At 37.7% G+C, this 24,223-nt stretch overlaps 1 protein-coding gene across 1 annotated transcript in view; it reads right to left on the minus strand.

The window, feature by feature from the left end:
- Nucleotides 1–24,223, minus strand: part of TMEM232 (transmembrane protein 232) — a 249,098-nt gene that overhangs the window by 123,054 nt on the left and 101,821 nt on the right. Inside the window, exon 10 of the mRNA XM_061149508.1 lies at nt 15,000–15,178. Coding sequence (XP_061005491.1) covers nt 15,000–15,178 — 179 coding nt within the window. The remainder of the gene's footprint in view (nt 1–14,999; nt 15,179–24,223) is intronic.

The raw sequence follows: 24,223 nt of genomic DNA on the forward strand, positions 1-24,223 counted from the left end.
AAAGAAGAATAATCCCGTATAGAAGGCCAGCAATTCAAAAAGAAAAAGTAAGGAAAGAAACAAGTAAATATATCAGTAAAGCAAAAGTATATTGAGTGTATAAAACAACATTAATATGTTGGTATCTGTAAACACACACAGGTGCACATAGCATACACAAATAGAAACACATCCAGAGAAACACAATTTAAATGCTCAACAGGAAAAGTGTATAAAAGAAATAAAAGTTGTTAAAATAGTTTAAGACCATCTTATGGCCCAGGAAAACATAAATTCCCCTACATTAGAATGAAATAATGAAGGATTCATTTTGAAACATTGGAGTAACAAATAAAAGACTGCATGACTACATAATAAACAAGCAGAAAAGCTAAGATGAAATGGTATAATGAAAAATCTTCCTGAAAGGGCACAAAACTAATTTTAAAAAAGGATTAGAGGACAACCAGAAAATAAGTAACAAAATGGTAACAAGTACATAGCTATCAATAATCACTTTAAATGTCTGTTGATTAAATAGCTGATTGGATTAAAAAAAAACAAGTCCTATCTACATGTTGCCTACAAGAGACTCTACAGCTAAAGACAAATGCAGACTGAAAGTGGGGATAGAAAAATATGGTCCATGCAAACAGATGTGAAGAGAAAGCTAGGATAGCAATAATCATATCAGAAAAGTAAACTTTAAAGTCAAACTCTATAATAAAAGACTAAAAAGGACATTATATAATGACAAAGGGATCAATACAAGAGGATATAACAGTCGTAGCCATGCATGCACCTAATATAGGGGCTCCTAAATATATAAAGCAAATGTTTACAGACATAAAGGGAGAAATTAACAATAAAGTAGTAGTAAGAAACCTTGACATCCCACTTACATCAATGGACAGAGATCCAGAGAGAAAATCAGTAAGAAAACACTGGTCCTAAATGACATATTAGACCTGTTGATCTTAATATAGATATTTCAGGACATTTCATCCGAAAGAGTCAAATACATACTGGATTCAAGTGCATATGGAAAGTTCTCCCAGACAGATCATGTGCTAGGATATCTTTGTGTTTTGAACCAAGAAGTTTTTCAGTTGGTTTTGTTTATTCTGAATCCTAGGATATTTTTGGCACCTGTAAGCCCCTTGTTTCATGGCCTCCTAATTCCTGATGTGTGCGTATTTTACAAGCATGTGTGTTTTTTTAAATCGTGTGTGACCAAGTGGCAATAAAGCTGGGACTGTGAACTTGGAAAAAAAATAAATAAATAAAATAAAAACAAGTCTCAACAAATTTTAGGGGACAAAAGTTATATCAAGTATCACTGTTGATCATAACAATATGAAACTAGAAAACAATTATAAGAAGAAAAATGGGAAAAGTACAAACACATGGAGAGTGGGCCGCATTCTAAACGCTCACACAAAACAGTAACTCAACAAGAAATCAGAGACAGTCGGACTACACCTTCAGACAAATGAAAATCAAGACAGAACTTTCCTACATCTATAGGACATAGCAAAAGCACTTCTGAGAGAAATTTTTAGCAATAAGGCCTACTTCATGAAGCAACACAAACCTCAAATAATCTAAATGAGCATCTAAGCAGAATTAGAAAAAGAACAAAGCCCAAAGGAAGCAGAAGAAATAAAATAATAAAGGTAATAAGAAAATAAATAAAATATAGACCAATAAAACAATAGGAAAGATCAATGAAACCAAGAGTTGATTTTCTTTTGAAAAATAAACAAATTTGATAAGCCTGTAGCTAGGCTCATTAAAAAAAAAAAAAGACAGGATACAAATAAATAAGAAATGAAAGAGGAGAAATTACAAATAATATGAGAAAAAATCATAGGAGAATAGTATAAATAGTTAAATGTCAACAAATTGCATAACCAAGAACAAAGGGATAAACCTTTAGAAACATATAACCTATAATCTATCAAGATTAAATCAGGAGGAAATAGACAATCTGAACAGATTGATTACTATAAATTAAATTGAATCAAGAATCAAAAATCTTCCAAAAAATTCCAGGAACAGATGTATTCACAGGAGAATTCTACCAAATATAAAAAGGAGAGTTAATACGTATCCTCAAACTATTCCAAAAAACTAAAGTGGAAGGAACACTTCCAAATTCATTCAACAAGGCCACCATTACCTCATATCAAAACCAGACACTACAAAAAACAAAAGTACAGGTCACTGTCTTTGATGAATATGGATGTAAGAATCCACAACAAAATATTGGCAGACTTAATTCAACAAACATAAAAAAGACCATACACCGTGAACAAGTGAGATTTTATTCCAGGAAAGCAAGTATAGTTCAACTTAAGAAACTCAAATCAACTTGATTCCCCACAGTCACAAGATAAAGGATAAAAATCACGTGATCATCTCAGTAGACACAGGGAAAGCATCTGACACAATTCAATACTCATCCATGATAAACATTCTCAACAAAGTTTGTATAGAGGGAAAATATCTCAATAAAATAATGGCCATTTATGAAAACCCATACCTAACATCATCAGTTCAGTTCAGTTCAGTTGTTAAGTCGTGTCCGACTCTGCGACCCCATGGACTGCAGCATGCCAGGCCTCCCTGTCCATCACCAACTCCTGGAGTTTATCCAAAGCCATGTCCATTGAGTCAGTGATGCCATCCAGCCATCTTATCCTCTGTCATCCCCTTCTCCTCCTGCCCCCAATCTTTCCCAGCATCAGGGTCTTTTCCAATGAGTCAACCCTTTGCATCAGGTGGCCAAAGTATTGGGGTTTCAGCTTCAGCATCAGTTCCTCCAATGAACACCCAGGACTGAGCTCCTTTAGGATGGACAGGTTGGATCTCCTTGCACTCCAAGGGACTCTCAAGAGTCTTCTCCAGCACCACAGTTCAAAAGCATCAATTCTTCGGTGCTCAGCTTTCTTTATAGTCCAACTCTCACATCCATACATGACCACGGGAAAAACCATAGCCTTGACTAGACGGACCTTTGTTGGCAAAGTAATGTCTCTGCTTTTTAACATGCTGTCTATGTTGGTCATAACTTTCCTTCCAAGGAGTAAGGTCATACTCAATGGCTAAAAAAAGAAAGCCTTTCCTCTAATATCAGTATCAAGGATGCCCACTCTCACCATTTCTCTTTAACATAGAACTGGAAGTCTTAGCCAGAGCAATCAGACAAAATAAATAAAAGGCATCCACATTGGAAGGGAAGAAGTGAAACTGTCATTATTTTCAGGTGTTGTTTAGTTGCTTAGTTGTGTCTGACTCATTTGCAGGTGATACAATACTTTATATTGAAAAACCTAAAAGTACACATTCCAAAGACCCTGATGCTGGGAAAGACTAAGGGCAGGAGGAGAAGGGGACGACAGAGGATGAGATGATTGGATGGTATCACCAACTCGATGGACATGAGTTTGGGTAAATTCCAGGAACTGGTGATGGACAGGGAGGCCTGGTGTGCAGTGGTTCATGGGGTCGCAAAGAGTCGGACACGATGGAGCAACTGAGCTGAACTGAACTGAAAAGTACACACACACAATTAAAACTAATAATTAAATTCGGTAAAGTTGCAGGCTACAAGATTAATATGCACAAATCTGTTGCTTTTCTATAGACTAATAATGTACTATGTGAAAGAGAAATAAAAAAAATAATCCCACTGAAAACTACATCAAAAAGAATGAAATATACATGAATAAACTTAACCAAAGAGGTGAAAGAACTATACTCTAAAAACTATAAGACACTGGTGAAGGAACTTAAATTTGATATGAATACATGGAAAGATAGCCTGTGCTAATGGATTGGAAGAATACTGTGAAAATTTCCATCCTACCTACTCAAAGCAATCTACAAATTTAATCCAATACCTATCAAAATATCAGTGATATTTTTCATAGAATTAGAACAAATAATTCCAAAATTTGGATAGAACCATGGAAGACCCCAAATGGCCACAGCAATCTTAAGAAAAAGGGACAAACCTGGAGGTATCATGATTCCTGACTTCAGACTATACTACAAAAATGTTAGTCGCTCAGTCATGTCAGGTTCTGCGGCCCCATGGACTGTAGCCCACCAGGCTCCTCTGTCCATGGGATTTCCCAGGCAAGAATACTGGAGTGGGTTGCCATGCCTTTCTCCAGGAGATCTTCCTAACACAGGGATTGAACTGGGGTCAGTAATCAAAACAATATGGTAATGGAAAAAAAAAAAAAAACAAAACAGACATACTGATCAATAGCTAAGAATAGAGAGTCCAGAAGGAAACCTACACACAGATAGGTAATTAATTGATAACAAAGCAAGCAAAAACATGCAATGGAGAAAAGGCAATCTCTGAAAGAAGTGGTGTTGGAAAAACTGGACAGGTACATTAAATGAATGAAATTCAAACAGTTTCTTATACCTTATTCAAAATAAACTCAAAATGAACTCTAGACCTAAAATGTAAAGACTAGAAACCATAAATCTCCTATAAAAAATATAAGCAGTACACTCTTTGATGTAAATCTTGGCAATATTACTTTGGATCTGTCTCTTCAAACAAGAGAAACAAAAGCGAAATAAACAAACTGACCAAATTACACTTACATCCTTTGCAGAGTGAAGAAAGACAACAACAAAACAAAAAGACAACCTACTGAATGGGAGAAGATATCAGTAAGTGATGTGTCTGATAGGAGTTAATTTCCAAAATATGCGAAGGGTTCATGCCACTCAGTGTCAGAAAACAACTCAGGTAAAAATGGGGTGTTCTGAGAGAGCAGCATTGAAACATGTATACTATCAAGGGTGAAGCAGATCGCCAGCCCAGGTTGGATGCATGAGACAAGTGCTCGGGGCTGGTGCACTGGGAAGACCCAGAGGGATGGGATGGGGAGGGAGGCAGGAGGGGGGATCGGGATGGGGAACACATGTAAATCCATGGCTGATTCATGTCAATGTATGGCAAAAACCACTGCAATATTATAAAGTAATTAGCCTCCAACTAATAAAAATAAATGAAAAAAAAGGGCAATAGATCTCATTAGACATTTATCCAAAAAAAAATATATATATATATATATATATATATGTGTGTGTGTGTGTGTGTGTGTGTGTGTGTGTATACAGAGAGAAAGAGATGGCCAGTAGGCACACGAAAAGATGTTAAACATCACTAATCACTAGGAAAATGCAAACCGAGACCACAATGAGGTATACCTCACACAGGTCAGAATGCCTATCTTCAAAAACGCAACACATTATGAACATTGGTAAAGTTGTGGAAAAAAGGGAACCCAGTACACAGTTGGTAGGAATTTAAATTGATAGGCACTGTGGAAAACAGTATGAAGGTTCTTCAAAATATTAAAAGAACCACTACCTAGAGTCAAACAATTCCACTCTTAGGTATATATCCCAAGAAAACAAAAACACTCATTCAAAAAGATACAAGTATTCCAATGTTCATGGCAATATTATTTACAATAGATAAGAACTGGAAGCAACCTAAGTGTCCATCAACAGATGAATGGATAAAGATTGTATATATATTATATATATTTTTCAGAGTGAAGAAAGACAACAACAAAGCAAAAAGACAGCCTACTGAATGGGAGAAGATATCGGCAAATGATGTGCCTGATAGGAGTTAATGTCCAAAATATACAAAGAGTTCACACAACTCAGTATCAAGAAAACAACTCAATTAAATATATATATATATATATATTATATAATACATAGATATGTATATATGTATTACTTAGTTATAGAAAAGAATGAAATTTTGCCATTTGCCACAACATAGATGGACCTGAAGGGTATTATGCTTAGTGAAGTAAGTCAGAGAAAAACGAATGCTGTATATTTTCACTTACATATGAAATCTAAAAATTAAAACAAATGAATGCATATGAGAAAGCAAACAGACCCATAGAGGATAAATTAGTGATTACTAGTAAGCGGGAGGGTGGGGCAGAGGCAAGAGAGGGGAAGCTGCATAAGAGGTACAAACTACCAGGGATAAAATAAGACACAAGGATAAAATGCAAAGCACAAGGAATATGACCAATATTTCAAAATAACTTTAATGGAATATAATTTATAAAACTATCGATCTCTACGCTGCATACCTGAAGTTAATATAGCACTATAAATCAAATAAACTTCAATAAAAAAGAATGGAATTGAAAAGGGGGGAAAAAGGAGAGCCAGGAAGAGGAAGTAAAAATAGAATAGTAAATAACAAGATGTAGCAATAAACACAAATACATTCTAATGGCATTAAGTGCAAATAGAATAAGGGTTAAAATGCAAGGTCAATAATTTTCAGGTTAAAAAATACTGCTTCTCTAAAGATATATACATATAAGGATTCAAAGAGCTTGAAATTTAAAAAAAAGGAAATAGGTACTCCATGCAAATACTAACCAGAAGGACCCTAATAAAAAGAAAGGTACAGTGGTTATATTTATAATAGAAAATATACAGTTTTTATAAAGAATAACATTTCATTATGATGAGACTATTGTCCTTGAGCACATAATTAAACTGGAAATCAAAAATCATAAACATAACAACAAATCTCCACATATGTAGTCATTACAAAATCTTCAATAACCAATGGTTCAAAACAAAAGTAATAAGTATCAGTATCAAGAGAATCAAAACTTGTTTTTCATAAACTCTTGGCATAATAGACTAAAAGGAGAACAGCAGAGATAACATCGTGACAGGTTCTAAATATGCTAAACATCACAGAAGGATATCGTGAGGGATATTATAACGTATCTTTAAAATGGAGATGGCATAGATTAATTCTTAGGGAGGAAAACAACAACCAAAGCTGAAGCAAAGAAAAATAAAGTCTAGGAAGGCATACAACTGAAAGTTAATTCTACAAATTAAAACCTTTTCTATAAGTATTCATGATCAAATGTCCTCACTTGGAAATTCTACAAAATTATTAAGGAAGAAATCATGACAATAAGACAAAATTCTTCCGAAGAACAGAAAAAAATAAAAAGGATAACCACTTCCAAATACATTGTATTACTTCAGCATAACTTTGATATAAAACCTTATAAGAAAACATTATAAGAGAAACATTATGGGTGCAATATCTTGAGCAAAATAATATCAAAGCAGATACAGCCATATTAAAACATTACTACAGCATGAACAAGTGTTTTTCATGCAGGAATGCAGTGACTATTCAACATAAGAAAATCAAACAATGTAATCTGCACCAATATCCACAGTCAAATTACTTTACCTTTTAGGAACCTCAACTGTCCTTATTTAATATAACAATTTCCTCATCAGTAAATCAAGATTTATCTCAGTTCAGTCACTCAGACATGTCCAACTCTTTGCAACCCCATGGACTGCAGCGCACCAGACTTCCCTGTCCATCACTGTCTCCCAGAATTTGCTCAAACTCATGTCTATTGAGTCAATGATGCCATCCAACCATCTCATCCTCTGTTGTCCCCTTCTCCTCCCACCTTCAGTCTTTCCCAGCATCAGAGTCTTTTTCAGAGTCAGTTCTTCACATCAGGTGGCCTAATACTGGACTTTCAACGTCAGCATCAGTCCTTCCAATGGACACCCCGGAATGATCTCCTTTAGGATGGACTGGTTGGATCTCCTTGCAGTCCAAGGGACTCTCAAGAGTCTTCTCCAACACCACGTTTCAAAAGCATCAATTCTTCAGTGAAGGCTTTCTGTATGGTCTAACTCTTACATCCATACATGACCACTGGAAAAACCATAGCCTTGACTAGATGGACCTTTGTTGGCAAAGTAATGTCTCTGCTTTTTAATATGCTATCTAGGTTGGTCATAACTTTCCTTCCAAGGAGTAAGTGTCTTTTAATTTCATGGCTGCAATAACCATCTGCAGTGATTTTGGAGCCCAGAAAAATAAAGTCAGCCACTGTTTCCACTGGTTCCCCATCTCCTTACCATAAAGTGATGAGACCAGATACCATGATCTTTATTTTTTGAATGTTGAGTTTTAAGCCAGCTTTTTCACTCTCCTCTTTCACTTTCATCAGGAGGCTCTCCAGTTCTTCTTCACTTTCTGCCATAAGCATGGTGTCATCTGCATATCTGAGGTTATTGATATTTCTCCCAGCTATCTTGATTCCAGCTTGTGCCTCATCCAGCTCAGTCTTTCTCCATGATGTACTCTGCATATAAGTTAAATAAGCAGGGTGACAATACACAACCTTGATGTACTCCTTTCCTGATTTGGTACCAGTCTGTTGTTCCATCTCTGGTTCTAACTGTTGCTTCTTGACCTGCATACAGATTTCTCAGGAGGCAGGTCAGGTGGTCTGGTATTCTCATCTCTTGAAGAGTTTTCCAGTTTATTGTGATCCACACAGTCAAAGGCTTTGGTATTGTCAATAAAGAAGTTGATGTTTTTCTGGAACTCTCTTGCATTATCAATGATCCATCAGATGTTGGCAATTTTCTCTCTGGTTCCTCTGCCTTTTCTAAATCCAGTTGGAGCATCTGGAAGTTCTCATTTCATGTACTGTTGAAGCCTGGCTTGGATAACTTTGAGCATTACTTTGCTAGCGTGTGAGATGAGTGCAATTGTGTGGCAGTTTGAACAACCTTTGGGATTGCCTTTCTTTGGGATTGGAATGAAAACCGACCTTTTCCAGTCCTGTGGCCACTGCTGAGTTTTCCAAGTTTTCTGGCATGTTAAGTGCAGCACTTTCACAGCATCATTTTTCAGGATTTGAAATAGCTCAACTGGAATCCCATCACCTCCACTAGCTTTGTTTGTAGTGATGCTTCCTAAGGCCCACTTGACTTCACATTCCAGGATGTCTGGCTCTAGGGGAGTGATCACACCATTGTGATTATCTGGGTCATGAAGATCTTTTTTGTACAGTTCTTCTGTGTATTCTTGTCACCTCTTCTTAATATCTTCTGCTTCTGTTAGGTCCATACCATTTCTGTCCTTTATTGTGCTCATCTTTGCATGAAATGTTTCCTTGGTATCTCTAATTTTCTTGAAGAGATCGCTAGTCTTTCCCATTCTTTTGTTTTCCTCTATTTGTTTGCATTGATCACTGAAGAAGGCTTTCTTATCTCTCCTTGCTATTCTTTGGAACTCTGCATTCAGATGGTTATATCTTTCCTTTTCTCCTTTGCCTTTCACTTCTCTTTTTTTCTAATGAACTCCCCAGGTCTCCTTTTTTCTCATAAACCCCCCTTTTCCCCCACTTCTTTTCTCATTCTTTTCAAATCTGCTCTTTTCTCATGAACTTCTTTTATCATGAATTCCCCAGGTTGGTAGGTGCCCAATATGCTACTGGAGAAGAGTGGAGAAATAGCTCCAGAAAGAATGAAGAGGCTGAGTCAAAGTGAAAACAACACCCAGTTGTGGATGTGACTGGTGATGGAAGTAAAGTCTGATGATGTAAAGGGAACAATATTGCATAGCAACCTGGAACGTTAGGTCCATGAATCAAGGTAAATTGGAAGAGGTCAAACAGGAGATGGCAAGAGTGAATGTCGATATTTTAGGAATCAGTGAACTAAAATGGACTGGAAAGGGTGAATTGAACTCAGATGACCATTATATCTACTACTGTGGGCAAGAATCCCTTAGAAGAAGTGGAGTAGCCCTAATAGTCAACAAAAGAGTCTGAATTGCAGTACTTGGGTGCAATCTCAAAAATGACAGAATAATCTCTGTTTGTTTCCAAAGCAAACCATTCAATATCACAGTAATACAAGCCTATGCTCCAACCAGTAATGCTGAAGAACCTGAAGTTGAATGGTTCTATGATGACCTACAAGATCATCTAGAATTAACACCAAAAAAAGATGCCCTTTTCATTTTAGGGGACTGGAATGAAAAAGTAGGAAGTCAAGAAATACCTGGAGTAACAGGCAAATTTGGCCTTGGAGTACAGAATGAAGCAGGGCAAAGGCTAACAGAGTTTAGCCAAGAGAACACAGTGGTCATAGCAATCACCCTCTTCCAACAACACAAGAGAAGACTACACATGGACATCACCAAATGGTCAACACCAAAATCAGATTGATTATATTCTTTGCAGCTGAAGATAGAGAAGCTCTATATAGTCAGCAAAAAGAAGACTGGGAGCTGACTGTGGCTCAGATCATGAACTCCTTATTGCCAGATTCTAGACCACTCAGGTATGACCTAAATCAAATCCCTTATGATATACAGTGGAAGTGACGAATAGATTCAAGTAACTAGATCTGATAGACAGAGTGCCTGATGAACTATGGATGGAGGTTTGCAACTTTGTAATGCAGGTGCCTATCAGAAGCATCCCCAAGAAAATCAATATTATAACAACTTATACATCATATGAGGCTTTTTTGAGGATTAAATAATGAATGCATGTAAAGTGTTTAGCACATGGTACACAGTAAATGCCCAACAAATCTTAGTTATCACTACTAGTGTGTTTTCAGAAATAATTATGAAAGGAGAATTCCCTGGGGGTCCAATATCAAGAATCTGTCTGGCAATGCTGGGGAAGCAGGTTCCATCCCGGGTCGGGGAAATAAAATTCCATGTACTGTGGAACAACCAAGCCTCCATGTCACAACTACTGAGCTCACAAGTCCTGGAGCCCAAGCAAAACAACTAGAGAGTCTGGACGCTGCAATGACTGAACCTGCGTGCCACAGCCCGAGAGTCCGTGTGCTGCGGTGAAAGCGCCACTGAACACAATTAGATCCCGCATGCCCCAACTAAGACCCAGTGCAGCCAAATAAAACAATTAAAAACTAAAAAATAAGTATGAAAGAAATAACATTTTCACTGAACATTGTAGGAGATTAAAATCTCATTTATTTAGTGCTCAACTAGAAAACTCCTACAACATTAAAAAAAAAAAAAAAAAAAGAAACTCCAAAATTTAAAGGCTTAACGCAAACATTTGCTTAGCTCCATGGCGCCAAGGTCAACAATTAGAGCTGGGCATGGCAGAATGTGTCTTCTGCTCTCATTTATGTGTCTGTGATCCATTGTTAGATCAGGTTGTTGTTCAGTTGCTCAGTCGTGTCCAATTCTTTGCAACCCCATGGACAGCAGCATGTCAGGTTTCCCCTCATTCACCGTCTCCCAGAGTTTGCTCAAACTCATGTCCATTGAGTCTATGATGCCATCCAACCATCTCATGCTCTGTCATCCCCTTCTCCTCCCACCTTCGGTCTTTCCCAGCATCAGGGTCTTTTCCAATGAGTCAGTTCTTCACATCAGGTGGCCCAAAGGATTGGAGCTTCAGCTTTAGCATCAGTCTTTCCAATGAATACTCAGGACTGATTTCCTTTAGGATTCATTGGTTTGATCTCCTTGCAGTCCAAGTGACTCTTAAGCGTCTTCATCAACACCATAGTTTGAAAGCATCAATACTTTGGTGCTCAGTCTTCTTTATGGTCCAACTCTCACATCCATACATGACCACTGGAAAAATCAGCTGGCCAGGGACCAGCCAGTTTTGAGATGGGGACGTTGAAAAACTAGGATGGCTCATCTCTGCCACATTGTCTCTCATCCACCTGGTTAACTCTGACTTATTTACAGATCAGTTACAGGGTCCCAGAGAAGAAGAAAGGGCAAGCACCAATATATACGCATTTTCAAATCTGTACTTATTAGTATTGTTTAAGTTAGGTCACCTGGTCAAGCCAAGAATTTGAGTGTAGAAAGAAAAGATATGATATAGGGACCCTTGAATAAATTGGGGACAATTACTCTAACAGTGTACCACAAGTTCCAAAGCAAAATTACCAAACCATTAAAATCCAGTAAGAACAACCTATTTTCTCCTGAAACTGTTTTCTTAAGATCTCCAGTTTTATAAAATCATCCTTTAGTCCCTAAGACCTTACCTTGGTAACCCAAACATACCTTTCAAATTTAATGCCTAGTATTGCCCAATCCAAACTTTCTTCCTCAACTAGAGAAAGCAAACCAATGACTTTCTCTTAACAGGTCCTTATTTATTCTTGGCTCCTACCATTTCCTTATCTTAAAGATGTTCTTTGACCCTCCCCCTTTCGATCATTTCATGTAACTCATCATTTATGTTTCCAGCTCAAATACTGCTAAAACAATAATTCAGTTCAGTCAGTTCAGTCACTCAGTCGTGTCCGACTCTTTGCGACCCCATGGACTGCAGCACGCCAGGCCTCCCTATCCATCACCAACTCCCAGAGTTTACTCAAACTCATGCCCATCGAGTCAGTGATGCCATCCAGCCATCTCATCCTCTGTCGTCCCCTTCTCCTCCTGCCTTCAATCTTTCCCAGCATCAGGGTATTTTCCAATAAGTCAACTCTTTGCATGAGGTGGCCAAAGTATTGGAGTTTCAGCTTCAGCATCAGTCCTTCCAATGAACACCCAGGACTGCTCTCCTTTAGGATGGGCTGGTTGGATCTCCTTGCAGTCCAAGGGACTCTCAAGAGTCTTCTCCAACACCACAGTTCAGAAGCATCAATTCTTCGGTGCTCAGCTTTCTTCACAGTCCAACTCTCACATCCATACATGACTACTGGAAAAATGTTTGGTCTCTTTTTTCTTATATTAAAGAGGAAAAAAGAGACCAAACATTTATGTGAACTTCCATTTATGCCATGAACTTTAATGAAGCCAGTCACATATAGAATATTCTTTTCGTACTAATCCTTCTTTCTAAAAAATAGGTCTTCTGGATGAAACAGTAAAATGTACTGTGTAAAGGTTATTTACTGGACATCCTTGCTTCTTCCATAGAACTGAGTATGATAAAATAAATTTAGTAAGTACTCATATTTGCTTCATATTTTTTACTGTTCTTGGTGAGAACTTTTATATAATTTCTCACTTTATATACTCATATATCTCAATATTAAGTAAGAGAATCAAACTAAACTAAGTGATATTTAATCAACTAGATATTTTCTAATTTATCATTTATATCATTATTTATATTGCTTAGTAATTCAAATATGTCTAGCTCTCTCTAGTTAACCTATATATGAAACAGACCTATAGTAAATTATACCTTTTGTTAGTCTACCTAATACAAATTAAGTTTGCTTTATATTAAATATTTATTACACATAAATTGATATAACTGCTTTTACAAATTTCTAATCTAGATTTTTCTGTAAGGAAAACTTGCCTTCCTCACACACTGACTATTTAAAATGAATGAAAGCATCCTTTGGAAGTCTCACTAAGCACCAAAAACTAATTAGCACATCTAGTGGTTAAGCTTTTGTTTATTCCTTCATTCTCAGAACTGACTGCTTGAGTAATAAGGTCTTCACTTGGATCTAGCATCTAAAAAATATTTGCCATGTCTGATTAACTGACTTATGAATTTCAAATGTAATTATCTATAGAAATTTAGTAAAATTTTGAAGAAAGAAGCTATCTTACACCAAGTGATTGGCTTTGAAAACAGGCATATAAATAGAATTCTAATTACTGAAATGACAAATTTGAGTTAGCTTATTTATGTAGTTACAATATAAACCACTTGAGATATGAAGTGGCATATGAAAATAGGTACAAAACCAGATAATAACATAAATAATTGAAAGAATCATGGAAGCAGGAAAAAAAGAATATAATAAGACTGAATAAGATGAATTAATCATCCTCTATTTCTCTTAGAAAATGGCTAAAAATTTGACTATTTTTTTAAGCTTCAGCAAGTAGCTTATACGAAATCAATAATAAGGTTCAGAAAGCACACGGAGGATTTATTTCCTATAACCCAGTAAAGAGAATACTGGGTGATATAGTGGTCATGACTTTAATAGGCACAATAATTTTCTTTGTTTTTCTTCTCTTTTTTCTGTGTTCCTCACTCCAAAACCAAGGAAAAGCTGAAGCATACTGCATAAAAGCAAGTCCATGAAATCCAAAACAATGTAGTTTAAAAGGGCAGCAATTTGACGGTCTTTTTCTATGAAAAAAAGATACTAGAAATCTAGGGAAAAGAATTGACTACGTGTTTTCATATTGTCCTCCATAAAGATCATTACTCCAAATCAGATGTGTAATTCAAAAACAAAGAGTTTAAGGTTCTGTTTTCTGCTAAGGATCTGAAGTGTAAGTATTCCGTATAGCAATAATGGCCTACCCATACACTTGGACAATCAATTCAGCAGAGTGAATCATTATTTGCTCTTCTTGTTAACATCAACTCACACCCTCAATTATTAGAAAACAGGATATTAACAGTTTTAGGATAATTGCATCTGTGAAAGCTAGAAAAAACCAGAAACTTTCAGGGACAGAAAAACTGTATACTTTAGGATAACAAATTAACCTGTTTCAAAATAAGACATGAAGGGGGGAGAGAAATGGTGGAGTTTTGAAATATCATAGGTATCACATGGATAAAAGAAAAATCAATGGAAAATCATATTTGTATTTTATGAAGAATGGATAGCTAGTTTCAAAATGATTTTACATATATATTCAAACAGAATGGAAAAACCAAGAATTTGTAAAATGTATTTTTAACTTTAAAGAAAAAGACATTAGATGTAGTGAGTCCAAATTTGTGACTTATATTGTCTGATGCTGGAAAGGTAAACTTATAAATTAAGATAACTAAATAATTTATTATCCAAATTGAAACACTTTTAAGAATGAATTAATCCACTACTAATAAGAAAGCTGGAAAATTAGGCATAGACCCAGGCTAACCTCGACAAATTAGAATGTGCAGGAGCCTAGTTAGAGATGTGTTGTGAAGTCACAAGCCCAAAGCAGAACAATTACTCTTCCCCAAAATTAACTCCTTTCTTGAAGCTGCTTAATCAGAAGACTGCCAACTCTCTTCTTTAACTAAAATTAGGTCAGTGTTATATGTTAAAAATTGTGTTCTCAATTGTGAATCACTGATACACACTGATTATGGATATTCAGAGATAAAGGACAAATGCTTCCTGGTGATAAAATTTCCTATTGATTACCCAGAGTATTATCTTACCTGAGCAATATTAACTGCATTACAGATCCGCCTATCTTTCTCACGGTCCTTGGTTTTCTGTAACATTTGCCATATTTTGTTCCTAAGACCATCCTGCTCTTTATCTCCCTGGAGTTCCCACGACATTTTCACCAGGTTGTACACTAGGCCATAGCGTCCAGTCCATTTCACCTGATCATCTGTTTAAAAAGAAATATTTTGGGGGGAAGGCATTTTATTCATCTTACTAATGTATGTTATTGTGAAAAAGGAAGACACTTGACTTTATTAATATTTCAAAATTTTAAATTCTGAGCTTTGGATTTTTTTTTTACCTATGATTACTTTTACTCCTTTAATTTTAAAACATCTCCCAGATGATTTAAAAACTTCTAACCATATGAAAAGTTACTTACACCTAACTGATATTATACCTCATAAATTAAAAAGTTAAAAGATAAACTCTTAACTATGTACTGTAAACACACTTTTGAAATTCAAATAAAGAGGAATTTGTTTAAGGCAGTATAAACACAGACCACCACGGTGAATTTTCATAATAAATCAGAGAAATTGGAGAAAAATCCTGCCTGTTATAAAAATGATCAAACTCTATGAAATATGGCATCTGAACCAAGAAAAAAGCTTTAAAAATAATGTGAAAAGCACACAAAAACTACTGATATAATTATAAGCTGGGAGATTTTTTTAAATAATAGATACATAAATCAAATGAAATAGGGGAAGGGAGTAATTAATTCAGAAGAGGTTTTTTAAAAGTCTAATACACTTCTCCTTCTAAAAATTATATACCAATTAGCAATTTAAATAAGTTACCAAGTTCTACTTTTAAAATATTCATTTCTCTTACAGAAAAAAGGACAAAGTTTCTCTTTATCTTAATTATATCTTACCTAGATGATATATTGCTATGCAATACTATTCAAGAAAAGAAAACTCTAATTTAGACAGGGATGGGATAAATAAATTTAGAGAATAATGCATGTCTCAAATGGTATATGAGCTTAACTTAGCCAAAGAGCACCATGAGGATATTGACTATACGTGAAGCAAGAAAGAGGACTAAGAGGAAGAAAAGGTTCAGAAAGAGAGATGGAAGGTATTCTGGTGAGAGCTAGTCTGACTCTGAAAATCATCGATGCCCTTCTTGAATAAAGAGATAAACACACTCTGAAAAGTCATGATCTTCAACTTTTCCTAATTTAATCTGGATTTCATAGCCAGGTTAATAACAATTATTATTGTTATGATAAATAGAATACCTGGGAATATGTGTCCATATTCCAGTTACTCATTACAATTCTGTTATGAAGACTATATCATACTTAGAATAATAGAAGGGAATGTTAACATATGAGCCTCAACTTGGATAAAAATTCCTCTAGCATCACACACAGGGTGTATATTGTCACCCTGCTGACTTAACTTATACAGAGTACATCATATGAAATACTGGGCTGGATGAATCACAAGCTGGAATCAAGACTGATGGGAGAAATATCAATAACCTCAGATATGCAGATGACACCACCCTTATGGCAGAAAGTGAAGAGGAACTAAGGAGCCTTTTGATGAAAGTGAAAGAGGAGAGTGAAAAAACTTAAAACTCAACATTCAGAAAACTAAGATATGGCATCTGGTCCCATCATCTCGTGGCAAATAGATAGGGAAACAATGGAAACAGTGAGAGACTTTACTTTTGGGGGCTCCAAAATCACTGCAGATGGTGACTACAGTCATGAAATTAAAAGATGCTTGCTCCTTGAAGAAAAGCTATGACCAACCTAGACAACATATTAAAAGGCAGAGACATTATTTTGCCAACAAAGGTCCATCTAGTCAAAGATATGGTTTTTCCAGTGGTCATGTATGGATGTGAGAGTTGGACTATAAAGAAAGATGGACGCTGAAGAATTGATGCTTTTGAACTGTGGTGTTGGAGAAGACCCTTGAGAGTCCCTTGGACTGCAAGGAGATCCAACCAGTCCATTCTAAGGGAAATCAGCCTTAATATTCATTGGAAGGACTGAGCTGAGGCTGAAACTTCAATACTTTGGCCACCTGATGCGAAGAACTGACTCTGGAAAAGACCCTGATGCTAGGAAAGATTGAAGACAGGAGGAGAAGGGGACGGCAGCGGATGAGATGGTTGGATGGCATCACAGACTCAATGGACATGAGTTTGAGCAAGCTCTGGGGGTTGGTGATGGACAGGGAGGCCTGGCGTGCTGCAGTCCATGGGGTTGCAAAGAGTTGGACATGATTGAGTGACTGAACTGAAACATAACACCTCATTGAGCAGATACATTAGTCTTTTGCTCAAATATCTACCGTTTAATCTGACCTCATTTATCTTTCGTTATTTTACCTTACCCATTTCTCTTATGAACTCTCTATGGTAGCTCCATTTAAGGTCCTCTCTGTCCTCCTCTCTTTCTACAGCTGCCTCTCCGCTTGGGGTCAGCTGACTTGTTACTGGGGGACCTGACTGGGCCTGGTTCCTGCGGGTCCCTGAATGGGTGGGAGCATCTTCAGGATCGCGTGGAATAGAGCTGGAGCTGGTCATGGGACCATAGCTGGGTCCACAGGTCTCAGGCCTGTTATCTGGAGTAGGGATGGATTTAGCTCCTCTAGGTCTGTGTGCATGCTCCTGCTAGGTCCCTGGGTGGGTTACTGGGTGCACAGAACTGCTTCTGGACCATGGTAGAGTGAGGCTAGAACCAGGTCTCAGAGATGCTTCAGGATTCACAGGCAGGCCTCAGTCAGTGGGCCCGGGACTCAGGGCATGGCAAGCATGGGTCCTCCCAAGCCCTCTGGTGGGTTGGGCTAGCGGCAGGACTGCAGGCAAGCAAGGAGGAGCTGAGTTCACAGGAAGAGAGCAGAGATTCTAGGTCCACAGTTAGACCAGTGTTGACAGGCCAGCCACCTAAGTCCAGCCTGCCTTCTTGAAGAGGCTCTCCTGAGTCTTGGGTTGCATTTGTGTTTTACAACCTATTACTTGGGTTTCAAGGTCGTGCTAAAGGAGCTTTTGTTCACGGATGTTTGCCCAAGTTATTTTTGTCTGTGGGAGGATGAAGGCCAAGGGACTCCTGTTCCACCATCTTATAGACATGACTTCCCATATATAATTTCAACTATGGCAGTACACTGATTTTTAACTGGCAAAATTCTTATGAGGAGAAAAATCTATTTTCAGAAGAATTTGCTGCTTAACTTAGCCTCTTAATTGCAACTTACACTTTCTGTTCTCAAATATCAATTTTAGATAGAAGCCTTCCTCCTCTCATTTCTAAACTCATTTCTTTTCTGTGTTCTCTTACCTTCTACTCCACCTTCCTTTCCTGTGAATGGAATAGAAGGTGAGATTGTAAAGAAAAGTACTTTCCTGAATTGGAGAGGCCATGCTTTATGGAATAAGATTATTCCAGTCTCCACCTGGCTCTCATCAGCAGTGCGATGCGACTGTTCAGTTTACGTCACTTCTGACTCTTTGCAACCCCATGGACTGCAGCATGCCTAGGCTTCCCTGACCTTCACTGTCTCCCAGTTTGTGCAAACTCATGTCCATTGAGTTGATGGTGCCATCCAACCATCCAATCTTTTTCACTCTCCTCTTTTACTTTCATCAGAAGGCTCCTTAGTTCCTCTTCAGTTTCTATCATAAGGGCGGTGTCATCAGTATATCTGAGGTTATTGCTATTTCTCCCAGTAATCTTGACTCCAGCTTGTGCTTCCTCCAGCCCAGCATTTTGCATGATGTACTCTGCATATAAGTTAAATAAGCAGGGTGACAATAGACAGCCTTGATGTACTCCTTTCCCAATTGGAACCACTCTGTTGTTCCATGTCCAGTTCTAACTGTTGCTTCTTGACCTGCACGCAGATTTCTCAGTAGGCAGGTCAGGTGGTCTAGTATTCCCATCTCTTGAAGAATTTTCCACAGTTTGTTGTGATCCACACAGTCAAAGGCTTTGGCGTAGACAATAAAGCAGAAGTAGATGTTTTTCTGGAAATCTCTTGCTCTTTCAGTGATCCAATGGATGTTGGCAATTTTATCTCTGGTTCCTCTGCCTTTTCCAAAACCAGCTTGAACATCTGGAAGTTCATGGTTCACCTACTGTTGAAGCCTAGCATGGTGAATTTTGAGCATTACTTTACTAGCGTGTGAGATGGGTATAATTATGCAGTAGCTTGAACATTCTTTGGTGTTGCCTTTCTTTGGGATTGGAATGAAAACTGACCTTTTCCAGTCCTGTGGCCACTGCTGAGTTTTCCAAGTTTTCTGGCATATTGAGTGCAGCACTTTCACAGCATCATCTTTTAGGATTTGAAATAGCTCATCTGGAATTCCATCACCTCCACTAGCTTTGTTTATAGTGATGCTTCTTAAGGCCCACTTAACTTTGCATTCCAGGACATCTGACTCTAGGTGAATGATCACACCATCATGGTTATCTGGGTCATGAAGTTCTTTTTGGTATAGTTCTTCTGTGTATTCTTGCCACCTCTTCTTAATATCTTCTGCTTCTGTTAGGTCCATACCGTTTCGGTCCTTTATTTATTATACCAAAGAACTTCTCACACTGTTAAGAAATGTTATGTCTATTCAAGCAATAAACTGGGAAACCAATATGGGAGTTTAATGAGGTCATCTAGGGCTTTGCTGTCACGAGCAGTAGGAGACTGGAGAGTAAAGGGCAGAGCTAAGACGTCGTGGAATAGATCTCATCAGACTTCTATGCTACAGAGGAGAAGGACATGTAGATGTTCACACTCAGGAAGCAAACGATCATGAAACTACTTGCAGAAATTAGATTATAGAGAAAAGCCAGTTTGTAGAGAAAGGAGATAAATTAATGTGGCATGATGATGGGTGAGGGGAATCTGATATTCAGTGTTCTGTAGCTTGGTGTAAAAAGAGAGCTATAATTCAAGTAAAAGAACAGAACTGAAATTATGGATTTGTGAGTCATTAGCATAAAAATAAGGCCTGAACTCAATATAAGTAGAGAAACAATTATGTGCTTTTAATGAATAATTCTAGAAGTGTAAACCTCAGAAATAAAAAAGCAGTTTTTTTAGCAAGATGATAAAGTATACTGTAGATTTTAACCCATTTATAAATTTATTTCTAAACTCCTAGATTCTTTACATTAAGCACAATGATCAACAGAAACACATGCAGATTACCTTCCTTCATACATTTTAAATTATTATTTTTTGAGAAACAATGTTTTAGAACCTTAAAATCACTGAACTGAATATGGTGTGTTTCAACAGTGACAAACCATGAAATACATTCTGATAACTGTGTTCTCAAAACTCAATTTTCAAATGCCAGTGATGACTTTAAAAGTAAGCTGTTCACCTGTAGATTTAAACAACAGTGAAGTTTTGCTTATAGGTATTGGTCGGGAGAATCTGTGACATCCAACTGACAGTTAATGAAGAAAAAAGTTCTTATCAAGACAGATGGGATGTGCTACAGTGTTATGAAAAGCAGAATGCACTCTCACACGGACATTTAGACACTGGCTGAGAAGCACGCCTGCTCTGAAACTTCTCATCCAAGGACAAGACTGCAGCACAAAGCGCTTTTCTGTTCTGCTTTGAGTGGCCCTGTGGCAGCTATCAAAGATGTTACCTTAAATGTACTGAGAGAAAATGTGTCTCTGTCTGCAGCTAAGCAGACACTATGCTTGGAAACCAAACTGAAGCAAAACAAAATTCTTAATAAACCTTGAAAAACTGAGAAATTATACCATTTGAAAACCAATATTTTCTGAACCTTTCTTTGTAACAGTGCTTTATTTCAGTGTTTGAACTCTTTGGAAGCCTTTAACTGCAGTCTAGATATTTATATGTTACATATTCAATGAATATGAAATATGAATATTTCTACTCATATGAATGACTATAAAAGAATACAGCCTTTGAAGTTTTGACAAATATAACTTGGCACCACAGAATCAAATGTATCACTGTAGGGTAAACTGAATGCAAGATGTAGTTTAAAACATTGTCTTTATAAAATGCCACATAGCGTGGAAGGAGCTAGATCAATGCCAAGGAACAATGGAAGAACCAGTGAGTAAGCCAGCCATTTGTTTAATATGTATTTACTGAGTCAGTGCTATGTGTTAACACTGCTCTCTATACCAAAGATAAAGAGAATATTACTGCTCTAGGGACACTTAATTCTAATGGAGAAAGACAGATACTAGGAAAATAAACAGAACAATATTATTGTAAAAATAACAGATGCTAATGAGACCAACAATGACTAGGAAGAGAGAACTACTGCTGTCAGAGTGAGAGAAAGACCTCCACGAGGACACAATGTTCAAGCTAAAATGTGATGGAATAAATAAAGAAGAGCCATCCATCCAAGCAGCTGGGGGAAAGTGTTCCCAGCAGAAGAGACAGAAAGTGCAAAAGCTACAGACTTAGAACAGCATGGAAGTTTAGAGAAACAGGAGAAAGGACAGAATGGAGGAGGACGAAATACCAGAGGTTCCATCAGACAACACCAGGTCAGCGTGCCTTTGCAGAGGCACACTCTCAATGACCACGGACAATTTGTAAGCCATGGAAAGGAGCTTGCACTTAATTCTTAGTGTAAGAAAAAGCTAATAAAGAATTTAAGGGCAAAAAGGGAACTGACCCACTTTATGTTTTAAAAAATCTTTTTGACTTCTTGGTGAAAAGAAGGAGTATAAGGAAGGCAGGAAGATTTTTACCTTTTTGCAGTTAATCTATGGGCTTCCCTCATGGCTCAGTAGTAAAGAATTTGTCTGAAATGCAAGAGACCCAGGTTCGATCCCTGGGTAGGGATGATCCTCTGGAGAAGGAAATAGCAACCCATTCCAGTATTATTGCCTGGCAAATCCCACAGAGAGAGAAGCCTGGCATGTTATAGTCCATGGGGTCACAAGTGAGTCGAACGTGACTCAGAGACTAAACAACAACAAAGTTAATCTATAAGCAAAGTGACAACTGCACAGACTTGAGATTTGTAAAGTTGTACAATGATCTCTCCCCTTGGCTTCTGGGAGGTCACCTCTAATACCTTGGAATGTCCTGTCAGATAAGAACGTTAACCTGGGAGCTTTAGGCCATTGTTATCAACTTGGCCTTTGGAAGGGTCAGAGACTGAGAACAGCCAGGTGCATGTAACTGAGTTTCAATAAAAATTGTGGAAACCAAAGCTTGGTGACCTTCCACGGGTGACAATACTCTATGCACATGGTCATACACTGTTTCTAGGAGAAGTAAGTGCTATCCACACAACCCCCTGGGAAAGGACAATGGCTAGCTCTGTGCTTGGAACTCTCCTGAGCTCTGCCCTGCGCATCACTTCCCTAGCCGATTTTAATCCTTTCGCTATTTTAAACCATAACATAAGTAAAATGGCTGTGCTGAGTTCGGTGAGTTCTTCCACAAATCATGAAACCTGAGGGTTGTCTTGGGGACCTCCCAACTCTCTGGTAGTTTCAGAAGTGAGGGTAGTCTTGGCAACTCCTGAACTTCAAAGGAGTTAAAAATAGAGATAGAGATGAGGAGAAAATTTAAGATATATTTTGGATGTGTGGTAGAATAAATAGAAATTATAGGTTAACTCTTTCTTTTCAGGATGCTTTACTATAATAATAATGACAATGATGTGTCTATCACTTTAAACACACACGCACATTAAATATGCTTGTATGTGTGATCATAAGTGAGGACAGAGATAAGATGTTGCAGCAGAAGGATGTGAACTCATCTCTTCTTACAAAAACACCAAAATCACAACTAAATGCTGAACATCCATCAACAGCAACAACAAAAGCTGGAATAGCTGGAACCTACCAAAAAAGATATTCCAGATCCAAAGACAAAGAAACCATGAGATGGTTTTATAGCACAACTGCAATATAACCAAATCCCATACATGCCAGGTGGACAACCCACAAACTGGAAAATATTTATACCAGGAGAATTCTCCCACAGAAGTGAAAGTTCTGAGCCCCTGGGGGTCTGGCATGGGAGGAGAAGGAGATTCCAGAAATCTGGCTTTGAAGGCCAGCAGGGTTTAATCGCAGGAATTCCACAGGATTGGAGGAAACAGAAAATCCACACTTGGAGGGCATACAAAGGTCTCACAAGCATCTAGATGCAGGTAAAAAAGCAGTGACCTCCTAATAATCTGGGATAGACCTAACAGCTAACAACGGAGGGCTTCCCAAGGAGGCAGGGGCATCTGTGGCTCTCCATGAGGATGAAGACACTGGTAGCAGAAGTTCTTGGGAGTAAGCATGACAGTGAGTCCTTCTAGAGGCCACATTTTCTCATCAAGACCTGGCCCCACCCAATAACTGTAGGCTCCAGTGCTGGGATACCTCCGGCCAGACAACTGACAGGACAGGAACACAGCCCTACTCATCAGCAAACAGGCTGGTTAAAATCTTCCTGAGCACACAGCTGCCCAGTAAACACAACATTTGACATGGCCCTGCCCATCAGAGGGACAAGGACCAACTCCACTCACCAGTAGGCAGAAACCAGTCCCTCCTAAGTGGGCACAAGCCTCTTAGACAGCTTCATCCACCAGGGAGTAGACAGCAAAAGCAAGAAAAACTACAATCTTATAGCCTGCAGAATGGAAATCACAATCAAAGAAAATCAGACAAAAAGAGGCAGCAAAAAATATGTCCCAGATGAATGAACAAGATATAATGCTGGTAGAACAACTAAGTGAGATAGACAATCTACTTGAAAAAGAAATCAGAGTAATGATAGTGAAGATGACCCAGGATCTTGGGAAAAAAACAGTGGCAAGGATCAAAAACATGCAAGAAATGCATAACAAAGATCTAGAGGAAGTAAAGAGCAAACAAACAGAGATGAACAATACAATAACTGAAATGAAAAATACACTAGAAGGAATCAATAGCAGAATAATTGAGACAGAAATGTGGATATGAGAGCTGAAGACAGAATGGTGGAAACCACTGTTGCAGAACAGAAGGAAAAAAAGTAAAAGATATGAGGACAGCCTAAGAGACCACTGGAACATTAAATGAACCAACATTTGCATAATAAGGGTCCCAGAAGGAGAATAAAGAGAAAAATAACCTGAGAAAATATTTTAGGAGATACTAGTCAAAAACTTCCCTATTGTGGGAAAGGAGTGAGTGAGTGAGTGAGTGAAGTTGCTCAGTCATGTCCAACTCTTTGTGACC

Source organism: Dama dama, chromosome 9 (genome assembly GCF_033118175.1).
Source record: "Dama dama isolate Ldn47 chromosome 9, ASM3311817v1, whole genome shotgun sequence".
NCBI lineage: Eukaryota > Metazoa > Chordata > Mammalia > Artiodactyla > Cervidae > Dama > Dama dama.